Raw genomic sequence first — 23,622 nt, forward strand, 5'->3', positions numbered from 1 at the left:
TCACATGTTCTTTAAAAACATATTAGCAGCGTTGGCTGGAGTACTTTCATTGCCCATAATCTTTGAATGGATAATTTCACCATCATGGAACAACTAAAAAAAAGTCACACAATCTAATTTGAAAACTGACCATTCGGCCAAATCTCTACCAGCAAGATTGCACTGTGCCAAAAGCATGCAGGAATCATGCTTGCACGACGCTAAATCGGCATGACCTGCCTGATGTAATAACATACTCTAGTTTGTACTGGATTATGATCGCCATGACTGTGATGCCAAAGTATCATCACGTGATCTTCTTGCTGATACATCCATATTAGCCTTGGCAACCATGTCCGCACGGCCCTTAAAATGTTAATATCGACTTAGTACAAACAGCATTACACGTTCATGTATGGCAGTCAGAAGTTCCATATTTTTCCACAATGTGTTTTAAAAGTGCAAAACCCTTTTTGAACCAAAACCAAAACCATCCCCCACTGCCACCATTCCTCACGTCACATGACCCCAAGAAGTCAACTCCATACTGCCAAATAACATCCCACAGACTAGGACGGTTCTGTGGCAGCTACCGCTACTTCATTGTTCAGCATGGATGTTCTGCTTGTTGTACACACTCTGTAGACCAGAATTTAGTCAGTCGGAGTAATGCAAGTAGTGACGTCACACACCCTTTTCAAAACATCCATTTGCACAACGCAGCAATACACATAATTAAATGGTGTCTGCCTTGAGCTTCCGCTGTGCTAATAGAGATGCGGATCTTCTTTGGAGCTCAGGCAGATTCCAGCACCGAAAGGGATAGCTTCAAACTTGCTAATGGAGACAAGGCATTATATAATAAAAGAAAATAATAATAATAAAAAGACATCAAAAGTCATACGAGAAATCAGAGAAAGAAAAATAATAATCAAATAACACAAAAGGTTATTAGAAGTAAAAATAATTGTTTGCTTTTTCAGGTAATTGAGATAATTTCCATATTTTATTATCCTTCACAAATCTCAACCCACCTTCCCTCCAACAGTCTTGTTCTACCCAACACTCACAAGCTTCTTACCCCATCCCTCCCCTCCTCATCCCAACTTCACAGGCCTACACTCACTCTCAGCGCAACCCCTGCTGTTGCTCGGTGGTGCTCTGTTAATTAGATAGCAAAAATGAAGGAAGACAACTGCAATTCAACAGAAAAAAAAGTTTCAGAAAAAATACATCAAATCATGAAATAACCATCCTATAACTGAGGGAGTAAAGCAATGTCATGCAAAATATAGCGGGACATGAGGACATACACTCGGATAGGTGATTAAACAAGCAGGATCTGTAATACAACAAATCTACGCGTGGGAGGTATCTGGTTTTAGGTGGTTGTCCCAAAAGCCTTGCCTGTTGGAATGTTGCAGAACACAGTGATCCTCAAACTGACGTCCCTTCAAATCTGCATGGGACACGCGCACATCCAGAAGTTACCAAAAAGGCAAAAAGTTCCAAAAAAAAAAAAAGCAAGATGGTGCATTAACATCTCCACACCCGCAAAGCCGTTACCCACATCACGCCGACACACGAGGAATACAAAAACACCAGAGCAGAATAAACCTTTATTTTGCGTCCTTTGTTCCGACCGAGAGCGTTACCCCTTTTGGGCCTTCGTAAGCCGAGCTCGGTGGGCTAAAACAAAAGGGCGAAAGAAAAACAGCAGCGAGCAACAAAGATCCACGGGGATGCCAATGCCACGTTTCCCTACCCCTCCCTGTTTCTCTCCAAAATGCCTCTTGCATAAATTATGCAGAAAACCATCTTGCTCATCCATAAACATTAATCTCATTGTCCGATGGGGCACTTTCACAAGCCTCTTTGTTCTTGGCCACATTTGATTGCAACCGATGGCCATTTTATGTGGACCCAGCTGCCGCTCGAAGCGGGCCTCGTTATTCCATGTGACGTAGTTCCCAGATTCCCTGGAACAAAGCGCAGAAATAAACGTACAAACAAAATAACAAAACAAAACATAAATCTTGCCAGAAGGCCCATGCCCTTGAACTGTGAATACGCACACCAAATTGGATTCCAAGAAGCCTGGCACGGTGCCCGAGACTTTTGAATTCACACTTTTGTACTTTTGCCTCCAAACAGCTCTCATTTGCTGCAACTTAAAATTAATTAATTTTTTTAAATCAATAACTGGACATACACTTGCTACCAAAACAATATGTCATTCGACATTTCACGGAGATGGAGGAAAGAGGGCAGAAAAAAAAAAGAGGGCAAGCGTTATAAGCGAACGAACAAGGCAAGCAGCCATCATAACAGCAGCTATTCTGATAGAATGTGAAACAATAAATACACACCACCGAAGCCTGCTCTGCTTTGGAATAATTCGACATGGCAGTTTCAAAAATTATGGAATGTCGTTTTACTTTTGGGTCAAATGGCTTTAACCGAACATACGCATGTCGGAGATTGAGCAAATGGAAAATTCTCTCCACTATATAGATTATAACACATATCGTGCTGGTCATATCCATGGAAAGACCACGAGTGTGAGAAGCGTGTGGCAAAGGCTCATGGCCTTCTGTTTGCTCAGTTGCCCGGGTTTCACAAAGGCACATTTGTTCAACTGTGATTGGGCATTTATAAGTGCTAAAATGTCAACAGTCAACAAGCTTTTGTAAAATCTTTTCATTTGGCACAATGCAGTCGTTGTTTCCCTGGTCCAAATTATGATTCCTATTACATTTTGAATTTGCTAATCAACATGCGGTTCAAAGGTTCGTGATGTTCTTTGCAATTTCATTACTGTGATGCCTTTCTGATTCATCTATCCAGGCAGTTGAGAGTACAAAGGAGGGGTGGAAGGAGGGAGGGGGTTCTGGGAGGAGGGTGAATAGATAGTCAGCCTGGTTTCGAACATGATAACAAAACGAAAATTTTTACAACACAAAAGGGGAAAATAATGAAAAAACGTAATCTAAAACGATGGGAACTCTGTTTTCTTATGATTAGACCCAAAGTTCCTTTACGTGATATTTTAATTGAGTCTATTTGAACTAAAAAATGACAATGAAATACAAAGAAAGCAAGTTAAATGTAGAGGTACAGTACAAGGAAAAGGATATAATTTTTCATAGCGTATCGGTCAAAATAAATATTAGGATCCATGTGCCGAAAACGAAGAGAAAAACTTGAGCATCAACGTTATCGCATCAACCATACCACATCAATATCACCGCATAAAGAGTATTACATCAACCTTATCACATGCGGAATATCACATCTATCTTATCACATCAACCATATCACATGCGGAATATCACATCTATCTTATCACATGAGGAATATCACATCTATCTTATTGCATCAACCATATCGCAGCAAGATTTTCGCATCAACCTTATCACATAAAGAATATCACATCAACCTTATCACATGAAGAATATCACATCCTAACATCCTAACCTATAACAACCCCAACCCGAACAACTCCCCCCTAACCCCTCCCCCCCAACCATCCCTCCCAAATTCTCCCCCCTCCCACCTCCTCCTCAAAGCTGCCTCCTCCCCACTTCGTCTCCCTTCTATCTCATACCTCCACCTCCCCCAACCTTCTATTTACCTCTGCCCCCCCTCAAACAACCCCTCACTGTGACTCATCCCATCACCATCAAACCTTTCATCCTCCTCATCCTTCCCTCTCTTGTAACTCTTCTGTAATCTCTGACACACTATCAACTGCTCTCCCTACATCCCCCTCTCATCCTTCCTCTGACCCTACCCCTCACCTCCCCTGTCCTGCACCCGATGCTCCCCCTCTCTCCTCATTAACGGTATGGACCTCAAACATCCGGGGCCTTCGCTCAAACCTGATTGATCTCTCCATTCAGGTTGCTTCTGACAATCCAGACTTGATCTGCTTAACAGAAACCTTCCTCCTTCAAGATGTCTCCGATTCCTTAATATCTCTTCCTGGTTACTCCCTCCTCCGGTATGATAGACCTAAGCCTCGTCCTGGTGGTGGGGTGGCTATCTTTATCAAAAACTCTCTTCCTCACTCTCCTTGCACTGCCCTCTCTCCACCCCACCCCCAGGAGTACCTCTGGCTACGGCTTCCTCTCCGCTCCCACCTTTTGTTCATATGTGTTCTGTACCGTCCTCCAAACAGTGATGACTCCATTTACATTTCGCTGTCTGACAACATGGACCAACTTCTATCAACTCATCCAAACTCTCTCTTCCTCATATGTGGCGACTTCAACTGTCATCATGCCAGCTGGCTGGGTGTGGGTTCATCTCTCACCAACCATGGCACCTCAGCAAAGGACTTCTGTGACTCATTGGGACTGACACAATCTGTCAATTTCCTGACCCGGATCTCAGTCAATGGAGTATCTTCTCTTCTAGACTTGGTTATGACAAACTTCCCTGTAAATGTCTGCTGCTCTTCTTCTGCTCCAATCGGTTCTTCTGATCATGTGCTTGTTAAAGTGGACATCTCTCTGGCCATTCTCAGAGAGCCTCCTCAGCGCCGACGAGTCTGGCATTTCACTCAGGCTGACTGGCACGGTTTGCAAGCAGCCATTAATCATCTGGACTGGTCTCCCATCTCTACTGCCTCTGACATCAATTCTTCCTGGGAATTCTTCCAAAGCAAACTGCACTCTCTCATGCACAGATTTATCCCATCTCGTCTTCAGTCGTCGTACCTTCCTCCCGTCCATGGTACACTGAATCTTGTGGTGAGGCAGTTGCCCTGAAACAACTTGCCTTTGCCTCTTGGAAGGCAAATCCAACTGAAGGCAATCTCAGTTCCTTCCACCAAGCTCGGAACAAGTGTGTGTCTGCCCTCAGGAGTGCCAGGAAGCACTATCTCTCCACACTCAAGATTGAACTCTCAAACCTGTCTCCTTCCTCCAAATCCTGGTGGCGTCTGGTCAAATCCGTTTCTGGTGTTTGTTCCCCATCCATCCCCTCCCTTACCTCAAATGGCTACACAGTTGACACTGCACGTGACAAAGCCGAATGCCTCAACTCTGTGTTTGCCTCAAAATCTTGTGTCCCAAACCCATCTCTCTCTGTTCCCACCTTTCCCAGTCAAACCCAACTGCTCCTGGACTCTGTGTCCTTCTCTCCTGACAAGGTGGACACGTTTTTGTCAAACCTCGACTCTGATTCTGCAACTGGACCAGACGGCATCAGCCCAAGGGTCCTAAAATCCTGCTCTGCCGCTCTATCCCACCCTCTCAGTTCTTTTCACCCTCTCCTTTGCTCAAGGTCATCTGCCAGCATCTTGGTAATCAGCAAACATCACTGCTTTACACAAAAAAGGTGCAAAAACAGATCCTTGCAACTACAGACCAATCAGCCTGCTCCCAATTATCAGCAAAGTCATGGAATCCATCATTGCTTTGGATACCAAATCCTTCTTCTCCAATGGCTTGATCTCTGATCATCAATTTGGATTCAGACAAGGTCATTCTACTCTGGACATGTTGCTTCTGCTGTCTCAACAATGGATGGAGGTCCTCAATGCCAAACAGGAAATCAGAGCTGTCTCCCTTGGCATATCACGTGCCTTTGATACGGTCTGGCACACAGCTCTGCTCACCAAACTCTCCTCCTATGGTATCCATGGAAATCTCCACTCATGGCTTGCGGACTTCCTCTCTGGTCATACGCAACGTGTGGCCCTGAATGGATTTCTCTCATCTCCCCTTCCTGTTCTGGCTGGAGTTCCCCAAGGTAGTGTTCTGGGCCCTGTGCTATTTCTGGTCTTCATCAATTATCTCTCCGACTCTCTGGAAAATCCTCTCTCTCTCTTTGCTGATGACTCCACTATCTGCCGCTCCATTCCTCATCCCTCAGATCAGCAGTCTGCAGTCTCCTCACTCTCTGCAGACCTGGACAAAATCACAGACTGGTCAAGCAAGTGGAACATGTCTTCAATCCTGACAAATCCCACACTCTTACTATGTCTCTCCGAAAAGACCGACTGGAAAACCCTCCAATCTACTTTCTCAACAATCCTCTCCAATAAGTTCTGTCGCTCAAGCTTTTCGGTCTCACTATCTGCCATGATCTTTCTTGGGAAAACCACATTTCCAAGCTGGCCTCCAAAGCCAGTTGCCGACTGGGCATTCTCCGTCGTGCGAAGTCCTTCCTTGGCACACCTGAGCTCCTCACCACATACAAGGCTTTCATCCACAGCTCAATGGAATACTGTCGTCCCCCCCCCCCTCCCCCCTCTGGACGGTGCTCCTGCCTCACACCTAGCTCGTCTTCACGCTGTTGAAACCAAAGCTTTCAGAATCATTGGAATCTCCTGCGATGAAGTTAACTCCGAGGGCCTTTCACTCACTCACCGCAGGCAGGTTGGTGGTGTTTCTGTCTTCTACCGACTCCTCTCCCGCCTTTCTCCCCCAGCTCGCTCTGTGCTCTGTCCCCCTAATATTCCTAGAGGTCGCACAAGATCTGCCTGCAACCCTCTTATGGTTAAACTGCCAAAATCTAGGCTCTCTGCTCACCTTCACTCTTTCATTCCCCTTTTCACCCGCCTCTGGAACAAACTCCCCCACTCCCTTCAATCCCACTCCTCCCTCCAAGTCTTTAAAACAGCTGTTCACCACCATCTCTTATCTTCCCCCATCCAAAACCTTGATATTTTCTACCCCCGCTAATTTTCACCCCAGATACACTTTTCTTTTTGGAAATTCCAACTTCTTTCCTGGAAGTCCTTGCAGTGTTGATATGTTTCAAACCTCTACCACCTCCCCCCAAGCCCTCCCCCTCCCACATTTCTCTCGGTGTCTTGCTCTCAAATGTTGTGTTTGTGTCCTTCCCCCTCTCTCCCCATCTTGTGTTCCACTCCCCTTATTTTGTGTTTTAAGTGTCGGTTTGACTTTTTGTGTGATTAATGTTAGCTCTTTCACGAGCCTCAATCTTGTATACACAAAAAAAAAAAAAAAACGATCTTATTGCATCAACCATATCGCCTCAAGATTATCACATCAACCTTATCACATGGAGAACATCACATCAGTCTTATCGCATCAAGATTATCGCAGCAACATTATCACATCAAGATTACCGCATCAAGATTACCGCATCAAGATTACCACATCAAGATTACCACATCAAGATAATCACATCAAGATTACCACATCAAGATTACCACATCAAGATAATCACATCAAGATTACCACATCAAGATAATCACATCAAGATAATCACATCAAGATTACCACATCAAGATTACCACATCAAGATTACCACATCAAGATTACCACATCAAGATTACCACATCAAGATTACCACATCAAGATTACCACATCAAGATTACCACATCAAGATTACCACATCAAGATTACCACATCAAGATTACCACATCAAGATAATCACATCAAGATTACCACATCAAGATAATCACATCAAGATAATCACATCAAGATAATCACATCAAGATTACCACATCAAGATTACCACATCAAGATAATCACATCAAGATTACCTCAGCAAGATAATCACCTCAAGATAATTACATCAAGATTACCACATCAAGATAATCACATCAAGATAATCACATCAAGATTACACATCAAGATAATCACATCAGGATTACCACATCAAGATAATCACATCAAGATTACCCCAGCAAGATAATCACAGGAAGATTACCGCATCAAGATTACCGCATCAAGATGACCCCAGCAAAGATTACCCCAGCACAGATTACCCCAGCAAGATAATCGCATCAAGATGACGGCATCAAGATTACCCCAGAAAGATTATCACATCAAGATTACCCCATCAAGATTACCGCATCAAGATTACCGCATCAAGATTACCGCATCAAGATTACCCCAGCAAGATTACCCCAGCAAGATTACCCCAGCAAGATTACCCGAGCAAGATTACCCCAGCAAGATTACCCCAGCAAGATAATCACACCAAGATGACGGCAGCAAGATAATCACATCAAGATGACGGCAGCAAGATAATCACATCAAGATGATGGAATCAAGATTACCCCAGAAAGATTACCACATCAAGATGACCGCATAACGATTACCCCAGCAAGATGACCACATCAAGATTACCACATCAAGATTACCCCAGCAAGATTACCACATTAAGATAATCACATCAAGATTACCGCATCAAGATTATCCCATCAAGATTACCGCATCATGATTACCGCATCAAGATTACCCCAGCAAGATAATCACACCAAGATGACCGCAGCAAGATAATCACATCAAGATGATGGCATCAAGATTACCCCAGAAAGATTACCACATCAAGATGACCGCATAAAGATTACCCCAGCAAGATGACCACATCAAGATGACCACATCAAGATTACCCCAGCAAGATTACCACATTAAGATAATCACATGAAGATTACCAAATCAAGATTACCCCAGCAAGATAATCACATCAAGATTACCGCATCAATATTACCCCAGCAAGATAACCCTAGCAAGATAATCACATCAATATTACCACATCAAAATTACCTCAGCAAGCTAATCACATCAAGATTACCACATGAAGATTACCCCAGCAAGATAATCACATCAAGATTACCACATCATCGCAAAAAGAATATCACAACTATCGTATCACATCAAGATTAATGCATCAAGATTACCCCAGCAAGATCATCGCATCAAGATTACCGCGTCATCGCAAAAAGAATATCACATCTATCTTATCGCATCAAGATAACCACAACAAGATTACCCAAGCAAGATCAACACATCAAGATTACCGCATCATCGCATAAATAATATCACATCTATCTTATCGCATCAAGATAACCACAACAAGATAACCGCATCAAGATAACCGCATCAAGATTACCCCAGCAAGATCATCACATCAAGATTACCGCATCACATCAAGGTAATTCTAAAGGGTAATTCTGAAGGGTTCTCAAGGGTAATTCTAAATGGTTCTAAACTGTAATTCTAAAGGGTAATTCTAAAGTGTAATTCTAAAGTGTAATTCTAAAGGGTAATTCTAAAGTGTAATTCTAAAGTGTAATTCTAAAGGGTAATTCTAAAGGGTAATTCTAAAGTGTAATTCTAAAGGGTAATTCTAAAGTGTAATTCTAAAGTGTAATTCTAAAGTGTAATTCTAAAGTGTAATTCTAAAGGGTGATTCCAGATGGTTCTAAAGTGTAATTCTAAATGGTTCTAAACTGTAATTCTAAAGGGTAATTCTAAAGTGTAATTCTAAAGTGTAATTCTAAAGGGTAATTCTAAAGTGTAATTCTAAAGTGTAATTCTAAAGGGTAATTCTAAAGTGTAATTCTAAAGGGTAATTCCAGATGGTTCTAAAGTGTAATTCTAAATGGTTCTAAACTGTAATTCTAAAGGGTAATTCTAAAGTGTAATTCTAAAGTGTAATTCTAAAGGGTAATTCTAAAGTGTAATTCTAAAGTGTAATTCTAAAGGGTGATTCTAAAGTGTAATTCTAAAGGGTAATTCCAGATGGTCCTAAAGTGTAATTCTAAATGGTTCTAAACTGTAATTCTAAAGGGTAATTCTAAAGTGTAATTCTAAAGTGTAATTCTAAAGGGTAATTCTAAAGTGTAATTCTAAAGTGTAATTCTAAAGTGTAATTCTAAAGGGTAATTCTAAAGGGTAATTCTAAAGGGTGATTCTAAAGTGTAATTCTAAAGGGTAATTCTAAAGGGTAATTCTAAAGTGTAATTCTAAAGTGTAATTCTAAAGGGTAATTCTAAAGGGTAATTCTAAAGGGTAATTCTAAACTGTAATTCTAAAGGGTAATTCTAAAGGGTAATTCTAAAGTGTAATTCTAAACTGTAATTCTAAAGGGTAATTCTAAAGGGTAATTCTAAAGGGTAATTCTAAACTGTAATTCTAAAGGGTAATTCTAAAGGGTAATTCTAAAGTGTAATTCTAAAGGGTAATTCTAAAGGGTAATTCTAAAGGGTAATTCTAAAGGGTAATTCTAAAGTGTAATTCTAAAGGGTAATTCTAAAGGGTAATTCTAAAGGGTAATTCTAAAGGGTAATTCTAAAGGGTAATTCTAAAGGGTAATTCTAAAGTGTAATTCTAAAGGGTAATTCTAAAGGGTAATTCTAAAGGGTAATTCTAAAGGGTAATTCTAAAGGGTAATTCTAAAGGGTAATTCTAAAGGGTAATTCTAAACTGTAATTCTAAAGGGTAATTCTAAAGGGTAATTCTAAACTGTAATTCTAAAGGGTAATTCTAAAGGGTAATTCTAAAGGGTAATTCTAAAGGGTAATTCTAAACTGTAATTCTAAACTGTAATTCTAAAGGGTAATTCTAAAGGGTAATTCTAAAGGGTAATTCTAAACTGTAATTCTAAAGGGTAATTCTAAAGGGTAATTCTAAAGTGTAATTCTAAAGGGTAATTCTAAAGGGTAATTCTAAAGGGTAATTCTAAAGGGTAATTCTAAAGGGTAATTCTAAAGGGTAATTCTAAACTGTAATTCTAAAGGGTAATTCTAAAGGGTAATTCTAAACTGTAATTCTAAAGTGTAATTCTAAAGTGTAATTCTAAAGTGTAATTCTAAAGTGTAATTCTAAAGGGTAATTCTAAAGTGTAATTCTAAACTGTAATTCTAAAGGGTAATTCTAAAGTGTAATTCTAAAGTGTAATTCTAAAGGGTAATTCTAAAGTGTAATTCTAAACTGTAATTCTAAAGGGTAATTCTAAAGGGTAATTCTAAAGGGTAATTCTAAACTGTAATTCTAAAGGGTAATTCTAAAGTGTAATTCTAAAGTGTAATTCTAAAGTGTAATTCTAAAGGGTAATTCTAAAGTGTAATTCTAAAGTGTAATTCTAAAGTGTAATTCTAAAGTGTAATTCTAAAGTGTAATTCTAAAGTGTAATTCTAAAGTGTAATTCTAAAGTGTAATTCTAAAGGGTAATTCTAAAGTGTAATTCTAAAGTGTAATTCTAAAGGGTAATTCTAAAGGGTAATTCCAGATGGTTCTAAAGTGTAATTCTAAATGGTTCTAAACTGTAATTCTAAAGGGTAATTCTAAAGTGTAATTCTAAAGTGTAATTCTAAAGGGTAATTCTAAAGTGTAATTCTAAAGTGTAATTCTAAAGGGTGATTCTAAAGTGTAATTCTAAAGGGTAATTCCAGATGGTCCTAAAGTGTAATTCTAAATGGTTCTAAACTGTAATTCTAAAGGGTAATTCTAAAGTGTAATTCTAAAGTGTAATTCTAAAGGGTAATTCTAAAGTGTAATTCTAAAGTGTAATTCTAAAGTGTAATTCTAAAGGGTAATTCTAAAGGGTAATTCTAAAGGGTGATTCTAAAGTGTAATTCTAAAGGGTAATTCTAAAGGGTAATTCTAAAGTGTAATTCTAAAGTGTAATTCTAAAGGGTAATTCTAAAGGGTAATTCTAAAGGGTAATTCTAAACTGTAATTCTAAAGGGTAATTCTAAAGGGTAATTCTAAAGTGTAATTCTAAACTGTAATTCTAAAGGGTAATTCTAAAGGGTAATTCTAAAGGGTAATTCTAAACTGTAATTCTAAAGGGTAATTCTAAAGGGTAATTCTAAAGTGTAATTCTAAAGGGTAATTCTAAAGGGTAATTCTAAAGGGTAATTCTAAAGGGTAATTCTAAAGTGTAATTCTAAAGGGTAATTCTAAAGGGTAATTCTAAAGGGTAATTCTAAAGGGTAATTCTAAAGGGTAATTCTAAAGGGTAATTCTAAAGTGTAATTCTAAAGGGTAATTCTAAAGGGTAATTCTAAAGGGTAATTCTAAAGGGTAATTCTAAAGGGTAATTCTAAAGGGTAATTCTAAAGGGTAATTCTAAACTGTAATTCTAAAGGGTAATTCTAAAGGGTAATTCTAAACTGTAATTCTAAAGGGTAATTCTAAAGGGTAATTCTAAAGGGTAATTCTAAAGGGTAATTCTAAACTGTAATTCTAAACTGTAATTCTAAAGGGTAATTCTAAAGGGTAATTCTAAAGGGTAATTCTAAACTGTAATTCTAAAGGGTAATTCTAAAGGGTAATTCTAAAGTGTAATTCTAAAGGGTAATTCTAAAGGGTAATTCTAAAGGGTAATTCTAAAGGGTAATTCTAAAGGGTAATTCTAAAGGGTAATTCTAAACTGTAATTCTAAAGGGTAATTCTAAAGGGTAATTCTAAACTGTAATTCTAAAGTGTAATTCTAAAGTGTAATTCTAAAGTGTAATTCTAAAGTGTAATTCTAAAGGGTAATTCTAAAGTGTAATTCTAAACTGTAATTCTAAAGGGTAATTCTAAAGTGTAATTCTAAAGTGTAATTCTAAAGGGTAATTCTAAAGTGTAATTCTAAACTGTAATTCTAAAGGGTAATTCTAAAGGGTAATTCTAAAGGGTAATTCTAAACTGTAATTCTAAAGGGTAATTCTAAAGTGTAATTCTAAAGTGTAATTCTAAAGTGTAATTCTAAAGGGTAATTCTAAAGTGTAATTCTAAAGTGTAATTCTAAAGTGTAATTCTAAAGTGTAATTCTAAAGTGTAATTCTAAAGTGTAATTCTAAAGTGTAATTCTAAAGTGTAATTCTAAAGGGTAATTCTAAAGTGTAATTCTAAAGTGTAATTCTAAAGGGTAATTCTAAAGTGTAATTCTAAAGTGTAATTCTAAAGTGTAATTCTAAAGTGTAATTCTAAAGTGTAATTCTAAAGTGTAATTCTAAAGTGTAATTCCAAAGGGTAATTCTAAAGTGTAATTCTAAAGGGTAATTCTAAAGTGTAATTCTAAACTGTAATTCTAAACTGTAATTCTAAAGGGTAATTCTAAAGTGTAATTCTAAAGGGTAATTCCAGATGGTTCTAAAGTGTAATTCTAAATGGTTCTAAACTGTAATTCTAAAGTGTAATTCTAAAGGGTAATTCTAAAGTGTAATTCTAAAGGGTAATTCTAAAGTGTAATTCTAAAGGGTAATTCCAGATGGTTCTAAAGTGTAATTCTAAATGGTTCTAAACTGTAATTCTAAAGTGTAATTCTAAAGTGTAATTCTAAAGGGTAATTCTAAAGTGTAATTCTAAACTGTAATTCTAAAGTGTAATTCTAAAGTGTAATTCTAAAGGGTAATTCTAAAGTGTAATTCTAAAGGGTAATTCTAAAGTGTAATTCTAAAGTGTAATTCTAAAGGGTAATTCTAAAGTGTAATTCTAAAGTGTAATTCTAAAGTGTAATTCTAAAGGGTAATTCTAAAGTGTAATTCTAAAGTGTAATTCTAAAGGGTGATTCTAAAGGGTGATTCTAAAGTGTAATTCTAAAGTGTAATTCTAAAGTGTAATTCTAAAGTCTAATTCTAAAGTGTAATTCTAAAGGGTGATTCTAAAGGGTGATTCCAAAGTGTAATTCTAAAGTGTAATTCTAAAGTCTAATTCGAAAGTGTAATTCTAAAGTGTAATTCTAAAGTCTAATTCTAAAGTGTAATTCCAAAGTGTAATTCTAAAGGGTGATTCTAAAGTGTAATTCTAAAGTGTAATTCTAAAGTGTAATTCTAAAGTGTAATTCTAAAGTGTAATTCTAAAGTGTAATTCTAAAGTGTAATTCTAAAGTGTAATTCTAAAGTGTAATTCTAAAGTGTAATTCTAAAGGGTGATTCGAAAGTGTAATTCTAAAGTGTAATTCTAAAGTGTAATTCTAAAGGGTAATTCTAAAGGGTAATTCTAAAGGGTAATTCTAAACTGTAATTCTAAACTGTAATTCTAAAGTGTAATTCTAAAGGGTAATTCTAAAGGGTAATTCTAAACTGTAATTCTAAAGTGTAATTCTAAAGGGTAATTCTAAAGTGTAATTCTAAACTGTAATTCTAAAGGGTAATTCTAAAGGGTAATTCTAAAGGGTAATTCTAAAGTGTAATTCTAAACTGTAATTCTAAAGGGTAATTCTAAAGGGTAATTCTAAAGGGTAATTCTAAACTGTAATTCTAAACTGTAATTCTAAAGTGTAATTCTAAAGGGTAATTCTAAAGGGTAATTCTAAACTGTAATTCTAAAGTGTAATTCTAAAGGGTAATTCTAAAGTGTAATTCTAAACTGTAATTCTAAAGGGTAATTCTAAAGGGTAATTCTAAAGGGTAATTCTAAAGTGTAATTCTAAACTGTAATTCTAAAGGGTAATTCTAAAGGGTAATTCTAAAGGGTAATTCTAAACTGTAATTCTAAAGGGTGATTCTAAAGTCTAATTCTAAAGTGTAATTCTAAAGTGTAATTCTAAAGTGTAATTCTAAAGGGTGATTCTAAAGGGTGATTCTAAAGGGTGATTCTAAAGTGTAATTCCAAAGGGTAATTCTAAAGGGTGATTCCAAAGTGTAATTCTAACGTGTAATTCTAAAGGGTAATTCTAAAGGGTGATTCTAATGGGTAATTCTAAAGGGTAATTCTAAATGGTTCTAAAGGGTAATTCTAAAGGGTAATTCTGAAGAGTAATTCTAACGGGTAATTCTAAAGGGTAATTCCAAAGGGTAATTCTAAAGGGTAATTCTAAATGGTTCTAAAGGGTAATTCTAAAGTGTAGTTATAAAGGGTAATTCTAAAGAGTAATTATAAAGGGTAATTCTAAAGGGTAATTCGAAAGGGTAATTCTAAATGGTTCTAAACGGTAATTCTGAAGTGTAATTATAAAGGGTAATTATAAAGGGTAATTCTAAAGGGTAATTCTAAAGGGTAATTCTAAAGGGTAATTCTAAAGGGTAATTCGAAAGCGTAATTCTAAAGGGTAATTCTAAAGGGTAATTCTAAAGCGTAATTCTAAAGCGTAATTATAAAGGGTAATTCTAAATGGTTCTAAAGGGTAATTCTAAAGGGTAATTCGAAAGAGTAATTCTAAAGGGTAATTCTAAAGGGTAATCCTAAATGGTTCTAAAGGGTAATTCTAAAGGGTAATTCTGAAGAGTAATTCTAAAGGGTAATTCTAAATGGTTCTAAAGTGTAATTATAAAGGGTAATTCTAAATGGTTTCAAAGTGTAATTATAAAGGGTAATTCTAAATGGTTCTAAAGGGTAATTCTAAAGGGTAATTCTCAAGGGTAATTCTCAAGGGTAATTCCAAAGTGTAATTATAAAGGGTAATTCCAAAGGGTAATTCTAAAGGGTAATTCTTTTTTCTTTTTTTTTCTTTTTTGTATACTGAATCGAGGCTCGTGAAAGAGCTAACATTTATTTCACAAACAAATCAACCAGACAAACAAAATATAGAAAAAGAGGGAGCAGAAGACAAGATGGGGAGAGAAGGGGAAGCACACAAACATAACATTTGAGAGCAGGGAGATGTGTGGGAGGGAGCGGGCTTGGGGGGAGGAGGCGTGGGAAAGGGGGGGGGGAGGGGGTGGGAGAAGTATAAAACACAAGGACACCAAGGACTTCCCGGACAGAAGTTGGTATTTCAAAAAAGTGGATTTGGGGTGAAATTAGCGAGGGTAGAAAAGATCAAGGTTTTGGATGGGGGAAGATAAGAGATGGTGGTGAACAGCTGTTTTAAAGACCTGGAGGATGGAGTGGGATTGAAGAGAGTGAGGGAGTTTGTTCCAGAGGTGGGAGAAAAGAGGAATGAAGGAGTGAAGGTGAGCAGAGAGTCTTGATTTTGGCAGTTTAACAATAAGAGGGTTGCAGGCAGATCTTGTGCGACCTGTAGGAATATTTGGGGGACAGAGCCCAGAGAGAGCTGGGGGGGCAAGGCCAGAGAGGAGTCGGTAGAAGACGGAAAGACCACCAACCTGCCTGCGGTGAGTGAGTGAAAGGCCCTTGGAGTTATCTTCATCGCGGGAGATTCCAATGATTCTAAACGCTTTGGTTTCGACAGCGTGAAGATGAGCTAGGTGTGAGGCAGGAGCACCAGCCCAGAGGGGAGAGCAGTATTCCATTGAGCTGCGGATGAAAGTCTTGTATGTGGTGAGGAGCTCAGGTGTGCCAAGGAAGGACTTCGCACTGGCTTTGGAGGCCAGATTTGAAATGTGGTTTTCCCAGGAAAGATCATGGCAGATAGTGAGACCCAAAAGCTTGAGTGACAGAACTTCTTGGAGAGGATTATTCAGAAAGTGGATGGGAGGGTTGTCCAGTCGGTCTTTTCGGAGAGACATCGTAAGAGTGTGAGATTTGTCAGGATTGAAAGACATGTTCCACTTGTTTGTCCAGTCTGTGATTTTGTCCAGGTCTGCAGAGAGTGAGGAGGCTGCAGACTGCCAATCTGAGGGATGAGGAACGGAGCGACAGAGTAGAGGCATCAGCAAAGAGATAGAGAGGATTTTCAAGAGAGTCAGAGAGATCATTGATGAAGACCAGAAAAAGCACAGGGCCCAGAACACTGCCTTGGGGAACTCCAGCCTGAACAGGAAGAGGTGATGAGAGAAACCCATTCAGGGCCACACGTTGACGACGACGAGAGAGGAAGTCCGCCAACCATGCGTGGAGATTTCCATGGATACCAAATGAGGAGCGTTTGGTGAGCAGAGCGGGGTGCCACACCGTATCGAAGGCACGTGATATGTCAAGGGAGACAGCTCTAATTTCCTGTTTGGCATTGAGGACCTCCATCCATTGTTGAGAAAGCAGAAGCAGCATGTCCACTATCCAGAGTAGAGTGACCAGGTCTGAAACCAAATTGATGATCAGAGATCAAGCCATTGGAGAAGAGGAAAGATTTCATATCTGAAGCAATGATGGATTCCATGACTTTGCTGATAATTGGGAGAAGGCTGATTGGTCTGTCGTTGCTAGGATCTGTTTTTGCACCTTTTTTGTGCAAAGCGGTGATGTTGGCTGATTTCCAAGCAGATGGCAGATGACCTTGAGCAAAAGAGAGGGTGAATAGAACAGAGAGAGGGAGTGAAAGAGCGGAAGAACAGGATTTTAGGAACCGTGGGCTGATGCCGTCAGGTCCAGTCGCAGAATCAGAGTCGAGGGTTGACAGAAACTTTTCCACCTTGTCAGGAGGAAAGGAAACAGAGTCCAGGAGCAGCTGGGTACGGCTGGGTACAGAGGGTACAGAGAGGGATGGGTTTGGGACACAAGATTTAGAGGCAAACACAGAGTTGAGGCATTCAGCTTTTTCACGTGCGGAGTCAGCCGTGGAGCCGTTTGAGGTGAGGGAGGCGATGGAGCGGGAACAAACACCAGAAACAGATTTGACCAGACGCCACCAGGATTTGGAAGAGGGAGACAGATAAGAGAGTTCGGTCTTGAGAATGGAGAGATATTGTTTCCTGGCTCTCCTGAGGGTGGACACACACTTGTTTCGGGCTTTGTGAAAGGAAATGAGATTTCCTTCCATTGGATTTGCTTTCCAGGAGATGAAAGCAAGTTGTTTCTGGGCAACAGCCTCACCACAAGATTCCGTGTACCATGGATGGGAGGGAAGGGTATGACAACTGAAGACGAGATGGGATAAAACTGTGCATGAGAGAGAGCAATTTACCTTGGAATAATTCCCAGGATGAGTTGATGTCAGAGGCGGTAGAGATGGGAGACCAGTCCAGATGATTGACGGCTGCTTGAAGACCGTGCCAGTTGGCCTGAGTGAAATGCCAGACTCGTCGCCGCTGAGGAGGCTATCTGAGAATGGTCAGAGAGATGTCCACTTCAACAAGCACATGATCAGATGAGCCGATTGGAGCAGAAGAAGAGCAGCAGACATTTTCAGGGAAGTTAGTCATAACCAAGTCCAGAAGAGAAGATGCTCCGTTGACTGAGATCCGGGTCAGGAAATTGACAGATTGTGTCAGTCACAGTGAGTCGCAGAAGTTCTTTGCTGAAGAGCCATGGCTGGTGAGAGAGGTACCCACACCCAGCCAACTGGCATGGTGACAATTGAAATCACCACATATGAGGAAGAGAGAGTTGGGATGGGTAGATAGAAGTTGGTCCATATTATAAGACAGCGAGATGTAGATGGAGTCATCACTGTTTGGTGGACGGTACAACACACGTATGAATAAAAGGTGGGAGCGAAGGGGCAGCCGTAGCCAAAGGTATTCCTGGGGGTGAGGTGGAGAGAGGGCAGTGCAGGGCGAGTGAGGAAGAGAGTTTTTTTTATAAAGATAGCAACCCCACCTCCAGGACGAGGCTCAGGTCTATCATACCGGAGGAGGGAGTAACCTGGGAGAGATACCAAGGAATCATAGACATCATGAAGGAGGAAAGTTTCTGTTGAGCAGATCACGTCTGGTTTGTCAGAAGCAACCTGTATGGAGAGATCAGTCAAGTTTGAGCGAAGGCCCCGGATGTTTGAGGTCCATACCGTTAATGAAGAGGAAGGGGGAGCATCGGATACAGAACAGGGGGGGGAGGGGTAGGGTAAGATGTGGAAGAGGAGGAAGAGGTAGGGAGAGCTGTTGAAGGTGTGTCAGAGATTTCAGAATAGCTTGGAGAAAGGGAAGAATGTGGCTGACAAAAGGTTTGATGGTGATTGGGTGAGGCACAGTGAGGTGTTATTTGAGGAGGGGGAAGAGCGAGGCAGAAGGTTGGGGGAGATGAAGGTGAAAGTTGGAAAGGGGAAGAAGCGGGGAGGACGCTTTGAGGAGGAGTGGTGAGAGGGGAGTCTAGGAGGGGAGGAGCGAGGAAGAGTCTCGGAGGGGAGGGGTGTGGGGGGAGTTTAGGAGGGAAGGGGCAAGGGGGGAGATTTGAAAGGGATGGGTGATGGGGAAGATTTGGAGGGGAGGGGCAAGGGGGAAGATTTGAAAGAGATGGGTGATGGGGAAGATTTGGAGGGGAGGGGCAAGGGGGTAGATTTGTAGGGGAGGGGTGATGGGGAAGTTTTGGAGGGGAGGGGTGATGGGGAAGTTTTGGAGGGGAGGGGTGATGGGGAGGTTTTGGAGGGAAGGGGTGATGGGGAAGATTTGGAGGGGAAGGGCAAGGGGGAAGATTTGGAGGGGAGGGGTGATGGGGAAGTTTTGGAGGGGAGGGGTGATGGGGAAGTTTTGGAGGGGAGGGGTGATGGGGAAGATTTGGAGGGGAGGGGCAAGGGGGAATATTTGAAAGAGATGGGTGATGGGGAAGATTTGGAGGGAAGGGGTGATGGGGAAGATTTGGAGGGGAGGGGTGAGATTGGATTTTGAAAAGTGTACGATTAATGGGAAACGAACATTTATTGCAAAATGAGTTTCTTGAGACCTTCGAGTCAAAAATACGTTTGAGGACGCTGAAGGAGGGGTGGAGTGCAGGAGAGTTTCGGGAATGTAGAAAAGAGGAAATGTAAGAGCTGGATTTTTTTTTTGGAATGAATAGATTTGGTGAGCAAGTCGAAAGCATCCTTTTATAGAAGAAGAAGAAAAAGGTGTTATAATATACGACAGAATACAGTTCTTCAGGGGAAAGTTTAAACATTTTTAACAACGTGATCACGAACAACGTGGTCGAAGAACGAACGAACAAATAAGAACAACGAATAAACGAATAAGAGCAGAGAAGGAAAAAAATATATATATATATTTTTTCTGAGTTGAGATTTTAAACAAGGAAGTATGGGGTGAAAGACGGACAAAAAAACAGGGAACGAAAGTAATTGCAGCGCAATCGACGAACCGCTGAGAGAAAAACAAAGCCTCAAGGTTGGACACGGAAGCCTACTAGGCCTCAGAATACGCGACACGAATTAACCGACGATTTTGTGTGCAGGTATGAAAAATTAACACCGAGAATCTTACTAAGGACACACGATAAGTATACACACCGAAAGATAGAAACAGTTACGACAAAAACACAATTGTGAAAAAATACTTAACTTCGAAAGCGTGAGCGCATGGACAGCTTTGAAAGAACTTGACCTCCAAAGTGTAATTCTAAAGTGTAAATTCTAAAGGGTAATTCTAAATGGTTCTTAAGTGTAATTCTAAAGTGTAATTCTAAAGCGTAATTCTAAAGGGTAATTCTAAAGGGTAATTCTAAAGGGTAATTCTAAAGAGTAATTATAAAGGGTAATTCTAAAGGGTAATTCTAAAGGGTAATTCTAAAGGGTAATTCTAAAGGGTAATTCTCAAGGGTAATTCTAAAGAATAATTATAACGGGTAATTATAAAGGGTAATTCTAAATGGTTCTAAAGGGTAATTCTAAAGTGTAATTCTAAAGTGTAATTATAAAGGGTAATTCTAAAGCATAATTCTAAAGGGTAATTATAAAGGGTAATTCTAAATGGTTCTAAAGGGTAATTCTAAAGTGTAATTATAAAGGGTAATTCTAAAGGGTAATTCTAAAGCGTAATTCTAAAGGGTAATTCTAAAGGGTAATTATAAAGGGTAATTATAAAGGGTAATTCTAAATGGTTCTAAAGGGTAATTCTAAAGCGTAATTCTAAAGGGTAATTCTAAAGTGTAATTCTAAAGCATAATTCTAAAGGGTAATTCTAAAGGATAATTCTAAAGTGTAATTCTAAAGGGTAATTCTAAAGGGTAATTCTAAAGGGTAATTCTAAAGCATAGTTCTAAAGGGTAATTATAAAGGGTAATTCTAAATGGTTCTAAAGGGTAATTCTAAAGAGTAATTATAAAGGGTAATTCTAAAGGGTAATTCTAAAGGGTAATTCTAAATGGTTCTAAAGGGTAATTCTAAAGTGTAATTATAAAGGGTAATTCTAAAGGGTAATTCTAAAGGGTAATTCTAAATGGTTCTAAAGGGTAATTCTAAAGGGTAATTCTAAAGAGTAATTATAAAGGGTAATTCTAAAGGGTAATTCTAAATGGTTCTAAAGTGTAATTCTAAAGTGTAATTCTAAAGTGTAATTCCAAAGCGTAATTCTAAAGGGTAATTCTAAAGCGTAATTCTAAATGGGAAATTCTAAATGGTTCTAAAGGGTCATTTTAAAGGGTAATTCTAAAGGGTAATTCTAAATGGTTCTAAAGGGTAATTTTAAAGGGTTTTATAGGGTAATTCTAAAGTTTTCAATATCTGGAAGTCCTGTAACTTGGCTGGATTGCATACATACTGCCAAACTGTTCTGTTTCCTTCAGCACGTGTGCGATTTTCTTTTACAATTGTAATCCATGTTTATCTTCTTTTTCATTCGCAGGCAGCACAAGTCTTCCAGGGCAGGTGGCATCATTGGCTGAGTTGCTGATGCAGTGCCCTCTGCTGGTTCGGGCAGGAATTTGTAATTTGTTCGTGGTGCCAGCGATAGCTCACCTACTCTTCACGAAGAACACCCTGGGATCTTTAACATTTACCAATTGTTTCCAGCAGACCGGATGCCCATTTAGCATACATTTGAGGGACGGATCCATGTTTCTTTTTGTAAAGATAGTGGCCTGCAAAAGTATTCACCCCCTGCCAATAATGCCACATTTCGACGAATTACGAATGATGCAGAAATAATTTTTCAAAATGAATTTTTCTATTCATAACTGAAGAGATCAAACTAAACGCTGTTATAGTTGAAGGAAACCTGTCAGGAATACCTGCAAAAACGTGCAATCAAAATTCACCGGTTGTAAAAGTATTGAGCCCCCTTATGTCAGTACCTGGGGGGAGCACCTTTTGCAGCAATGACAGCTATGAGTCTTTTTGGGTAGGTCTGTACCAGCTTAGCACGGTGAGATGGTGAAATCTTTGCCCACTCTTCACGTGAAAATTGCTCTAGTTCTGCCAAGTTTGATGGGGATCGTCGATGGACTGACATCTTCAAGTGTCGACATAAATATTCAATTGGGTTCAAGTCAGGACTTTGTCTGGGCCACTCAACAACATTTATTTTCTTCTTATTCAGACCAAAAATATTTTTCTATTACCTTTAAATGAATTCCTTGTCCCCATAAACCGATACCGTATTTCAATACAAAGATTACCTTTCTATAATATCTAGAAGCAAATATATGTCACATTAAGTTAGAATGGTGGCCATCTTTGATTTGGCTCGCAGTTGCTCACATGAGATTTACTGGACTAAATGCGTAAAGACAGATTTCATTTTTTTATTCCTCCACCAACGAAGTCGCCCTAACTTTTGAGGCATTATGTTTTCGGGTTGTTGGTCCGACTTCCCGTCCATCCGTGATATGTTTTCGTTACCACGATAACTTAAGAACGGCCGAAGGGAACTCAGTCAAACTTGGTGCAAGTATGTATAATGACGCAAAAATGAACTGATTAGATTATGGGGTCAAGAGGTCAAAAGTCAGAGGTCTGGTTCGGTTAAAATACTGTTACCGAGCTAACGTGTGAACCAGTGATGGGATTTTGACCAAACTTGGTATAATTAGCTATATATATTGTGATGAAAAGATGAACTGATTAGATATCTGCATATATATATATATATATACACACACACACACACACACATACACACAAACACACAAACACACACCTAAAACCGAAAAAAATATACCTAAAATGGAGGGCGGGGGGAAGGAGAGGGACTGAACATAAAAAGTGCTATTGTTCTACAATGGTAAAACATAGTCACATGAAAAAGTAAGTACACCCCATGTAAAGTTTTGACTTTTTCAACATATTTCAACATACAGCTATTTTATCTTCATTTGAACAATATTGATAGATAAAGGTGATATAATATAACAAATATCATGAAACATTTACATTTTGAAGTCCATTGTATAATTTAAATAAACATGAATGCAAATTTCCCATGTGGAAAAAGTAAGTACACCCCTACATTTATCACAACTTCAAATACCTAAAATTAGAATTCCTGCTTCGTTATGTCAGCGCTGTCTCAATGAGCTGCATAAGGGTTATTTGTAACTGCCATTTTCAAAATGAATAAAAGAATTATGGAACAGAACGAGACACCAATGAACGTCGTGATCCTCTCCCACTCCCCTGTGTGTGACCCCCCCCCCCCCTCCGTGGGTTTGTGACCCATCCCACCCCCCGTGTGTAACCCACCACACCCCGTGTGTGTTCACCACCCCCTCCTCCCCCGTGGGTGATCCACTCCCCCGGCCCCCATGGGTGATCCACACCCCCCCCCCCCACTTCCCATTGGTGATCCACACCATCCCCCTCCACCCCCCATTGGTGATCCACACCCCCCTCCCCCCCCCCCCCCTCCCACATTATACATTCATCATAATATACATATTATACAGTCATCATAATAGACATATTATACATTAATCATAAGATAAATCAGCTATTGCCACAAGACCTGTTAAGAACAATGGTCATCCGCCACACAAGCGCATTGTCTCTACCCTGCTGCACACCATTTAGGAAGTGAAGAGGCAGTCAGGCATGATAAATAAACCATGTATAAACGACCGTTTCGAGGTGAAAGTGACATGACATTAAATGTCATGCACATGAGCACCACAGCTTCACCTCAAATTCCAGATGGCTTACACCGGCATTCTTCCACGTTTAAAAACCGTGATTTAAAAGGTCACAAAGAAAGGACAGCGAGGCCGTCGAGCATAGTTTCACCCTTATTTTGGGCTCATCAGGATGACATACCACACAATCGTTTACTTGTAAGCATGAAACAAAATTAGTTTTGTGTTTTGTCACTTTTGTGTCAGAATTACAGGCATCAGAGCAAATATGCAGGTGCATGAAATTTTCTTAAGCTCGAGATACAGCATCTGCGATGACATTATCTCGACCCGAAATATGTACAATTTTCAAGGGGTATGGCTGTACTAAAAGCCCCCATCAGAAAAGGCG

At 39.5% G+C, this 23,622-nt stretch overlaps 1 protein-coding gene across 1 annotated transcript in view; it reads right to left on the reverse strand.

Annotated features, from left to right (window-relative positions):
• Positions 1–23,622, reverse strand: part of ABITRAM (actin binding transcription modulator) — a 120,626-nt gene that overhangs the window by 58,905 nt on the left and 38,099 nt on the right. Inside the window, exon 2 of the mRNA XM_068128679.2 lies at positions 1,387–1,438. Within this exon, the coding sequence (XP_067984780.1) occupies positions 1,387–1,438 (52 nt within the window). The remainder of the gene's footprint in view (positions 1–1,386; positions 1,439–23,622) is intronic.

Source organism: Myxine glutinosa, chromosome 1 (genome assembly GCF_964187855.1).
Source record: "Myxine glutinosa chromosome 1, kmMyxGlut1.1, whole genome shotgun sequence".
NCBI classification, from domain to species: Eukaryota; Metazoa; Chordata; class Myxini; order Myxiniformes; family Myxinidae; genus Myxine; species Myxine glutinosa.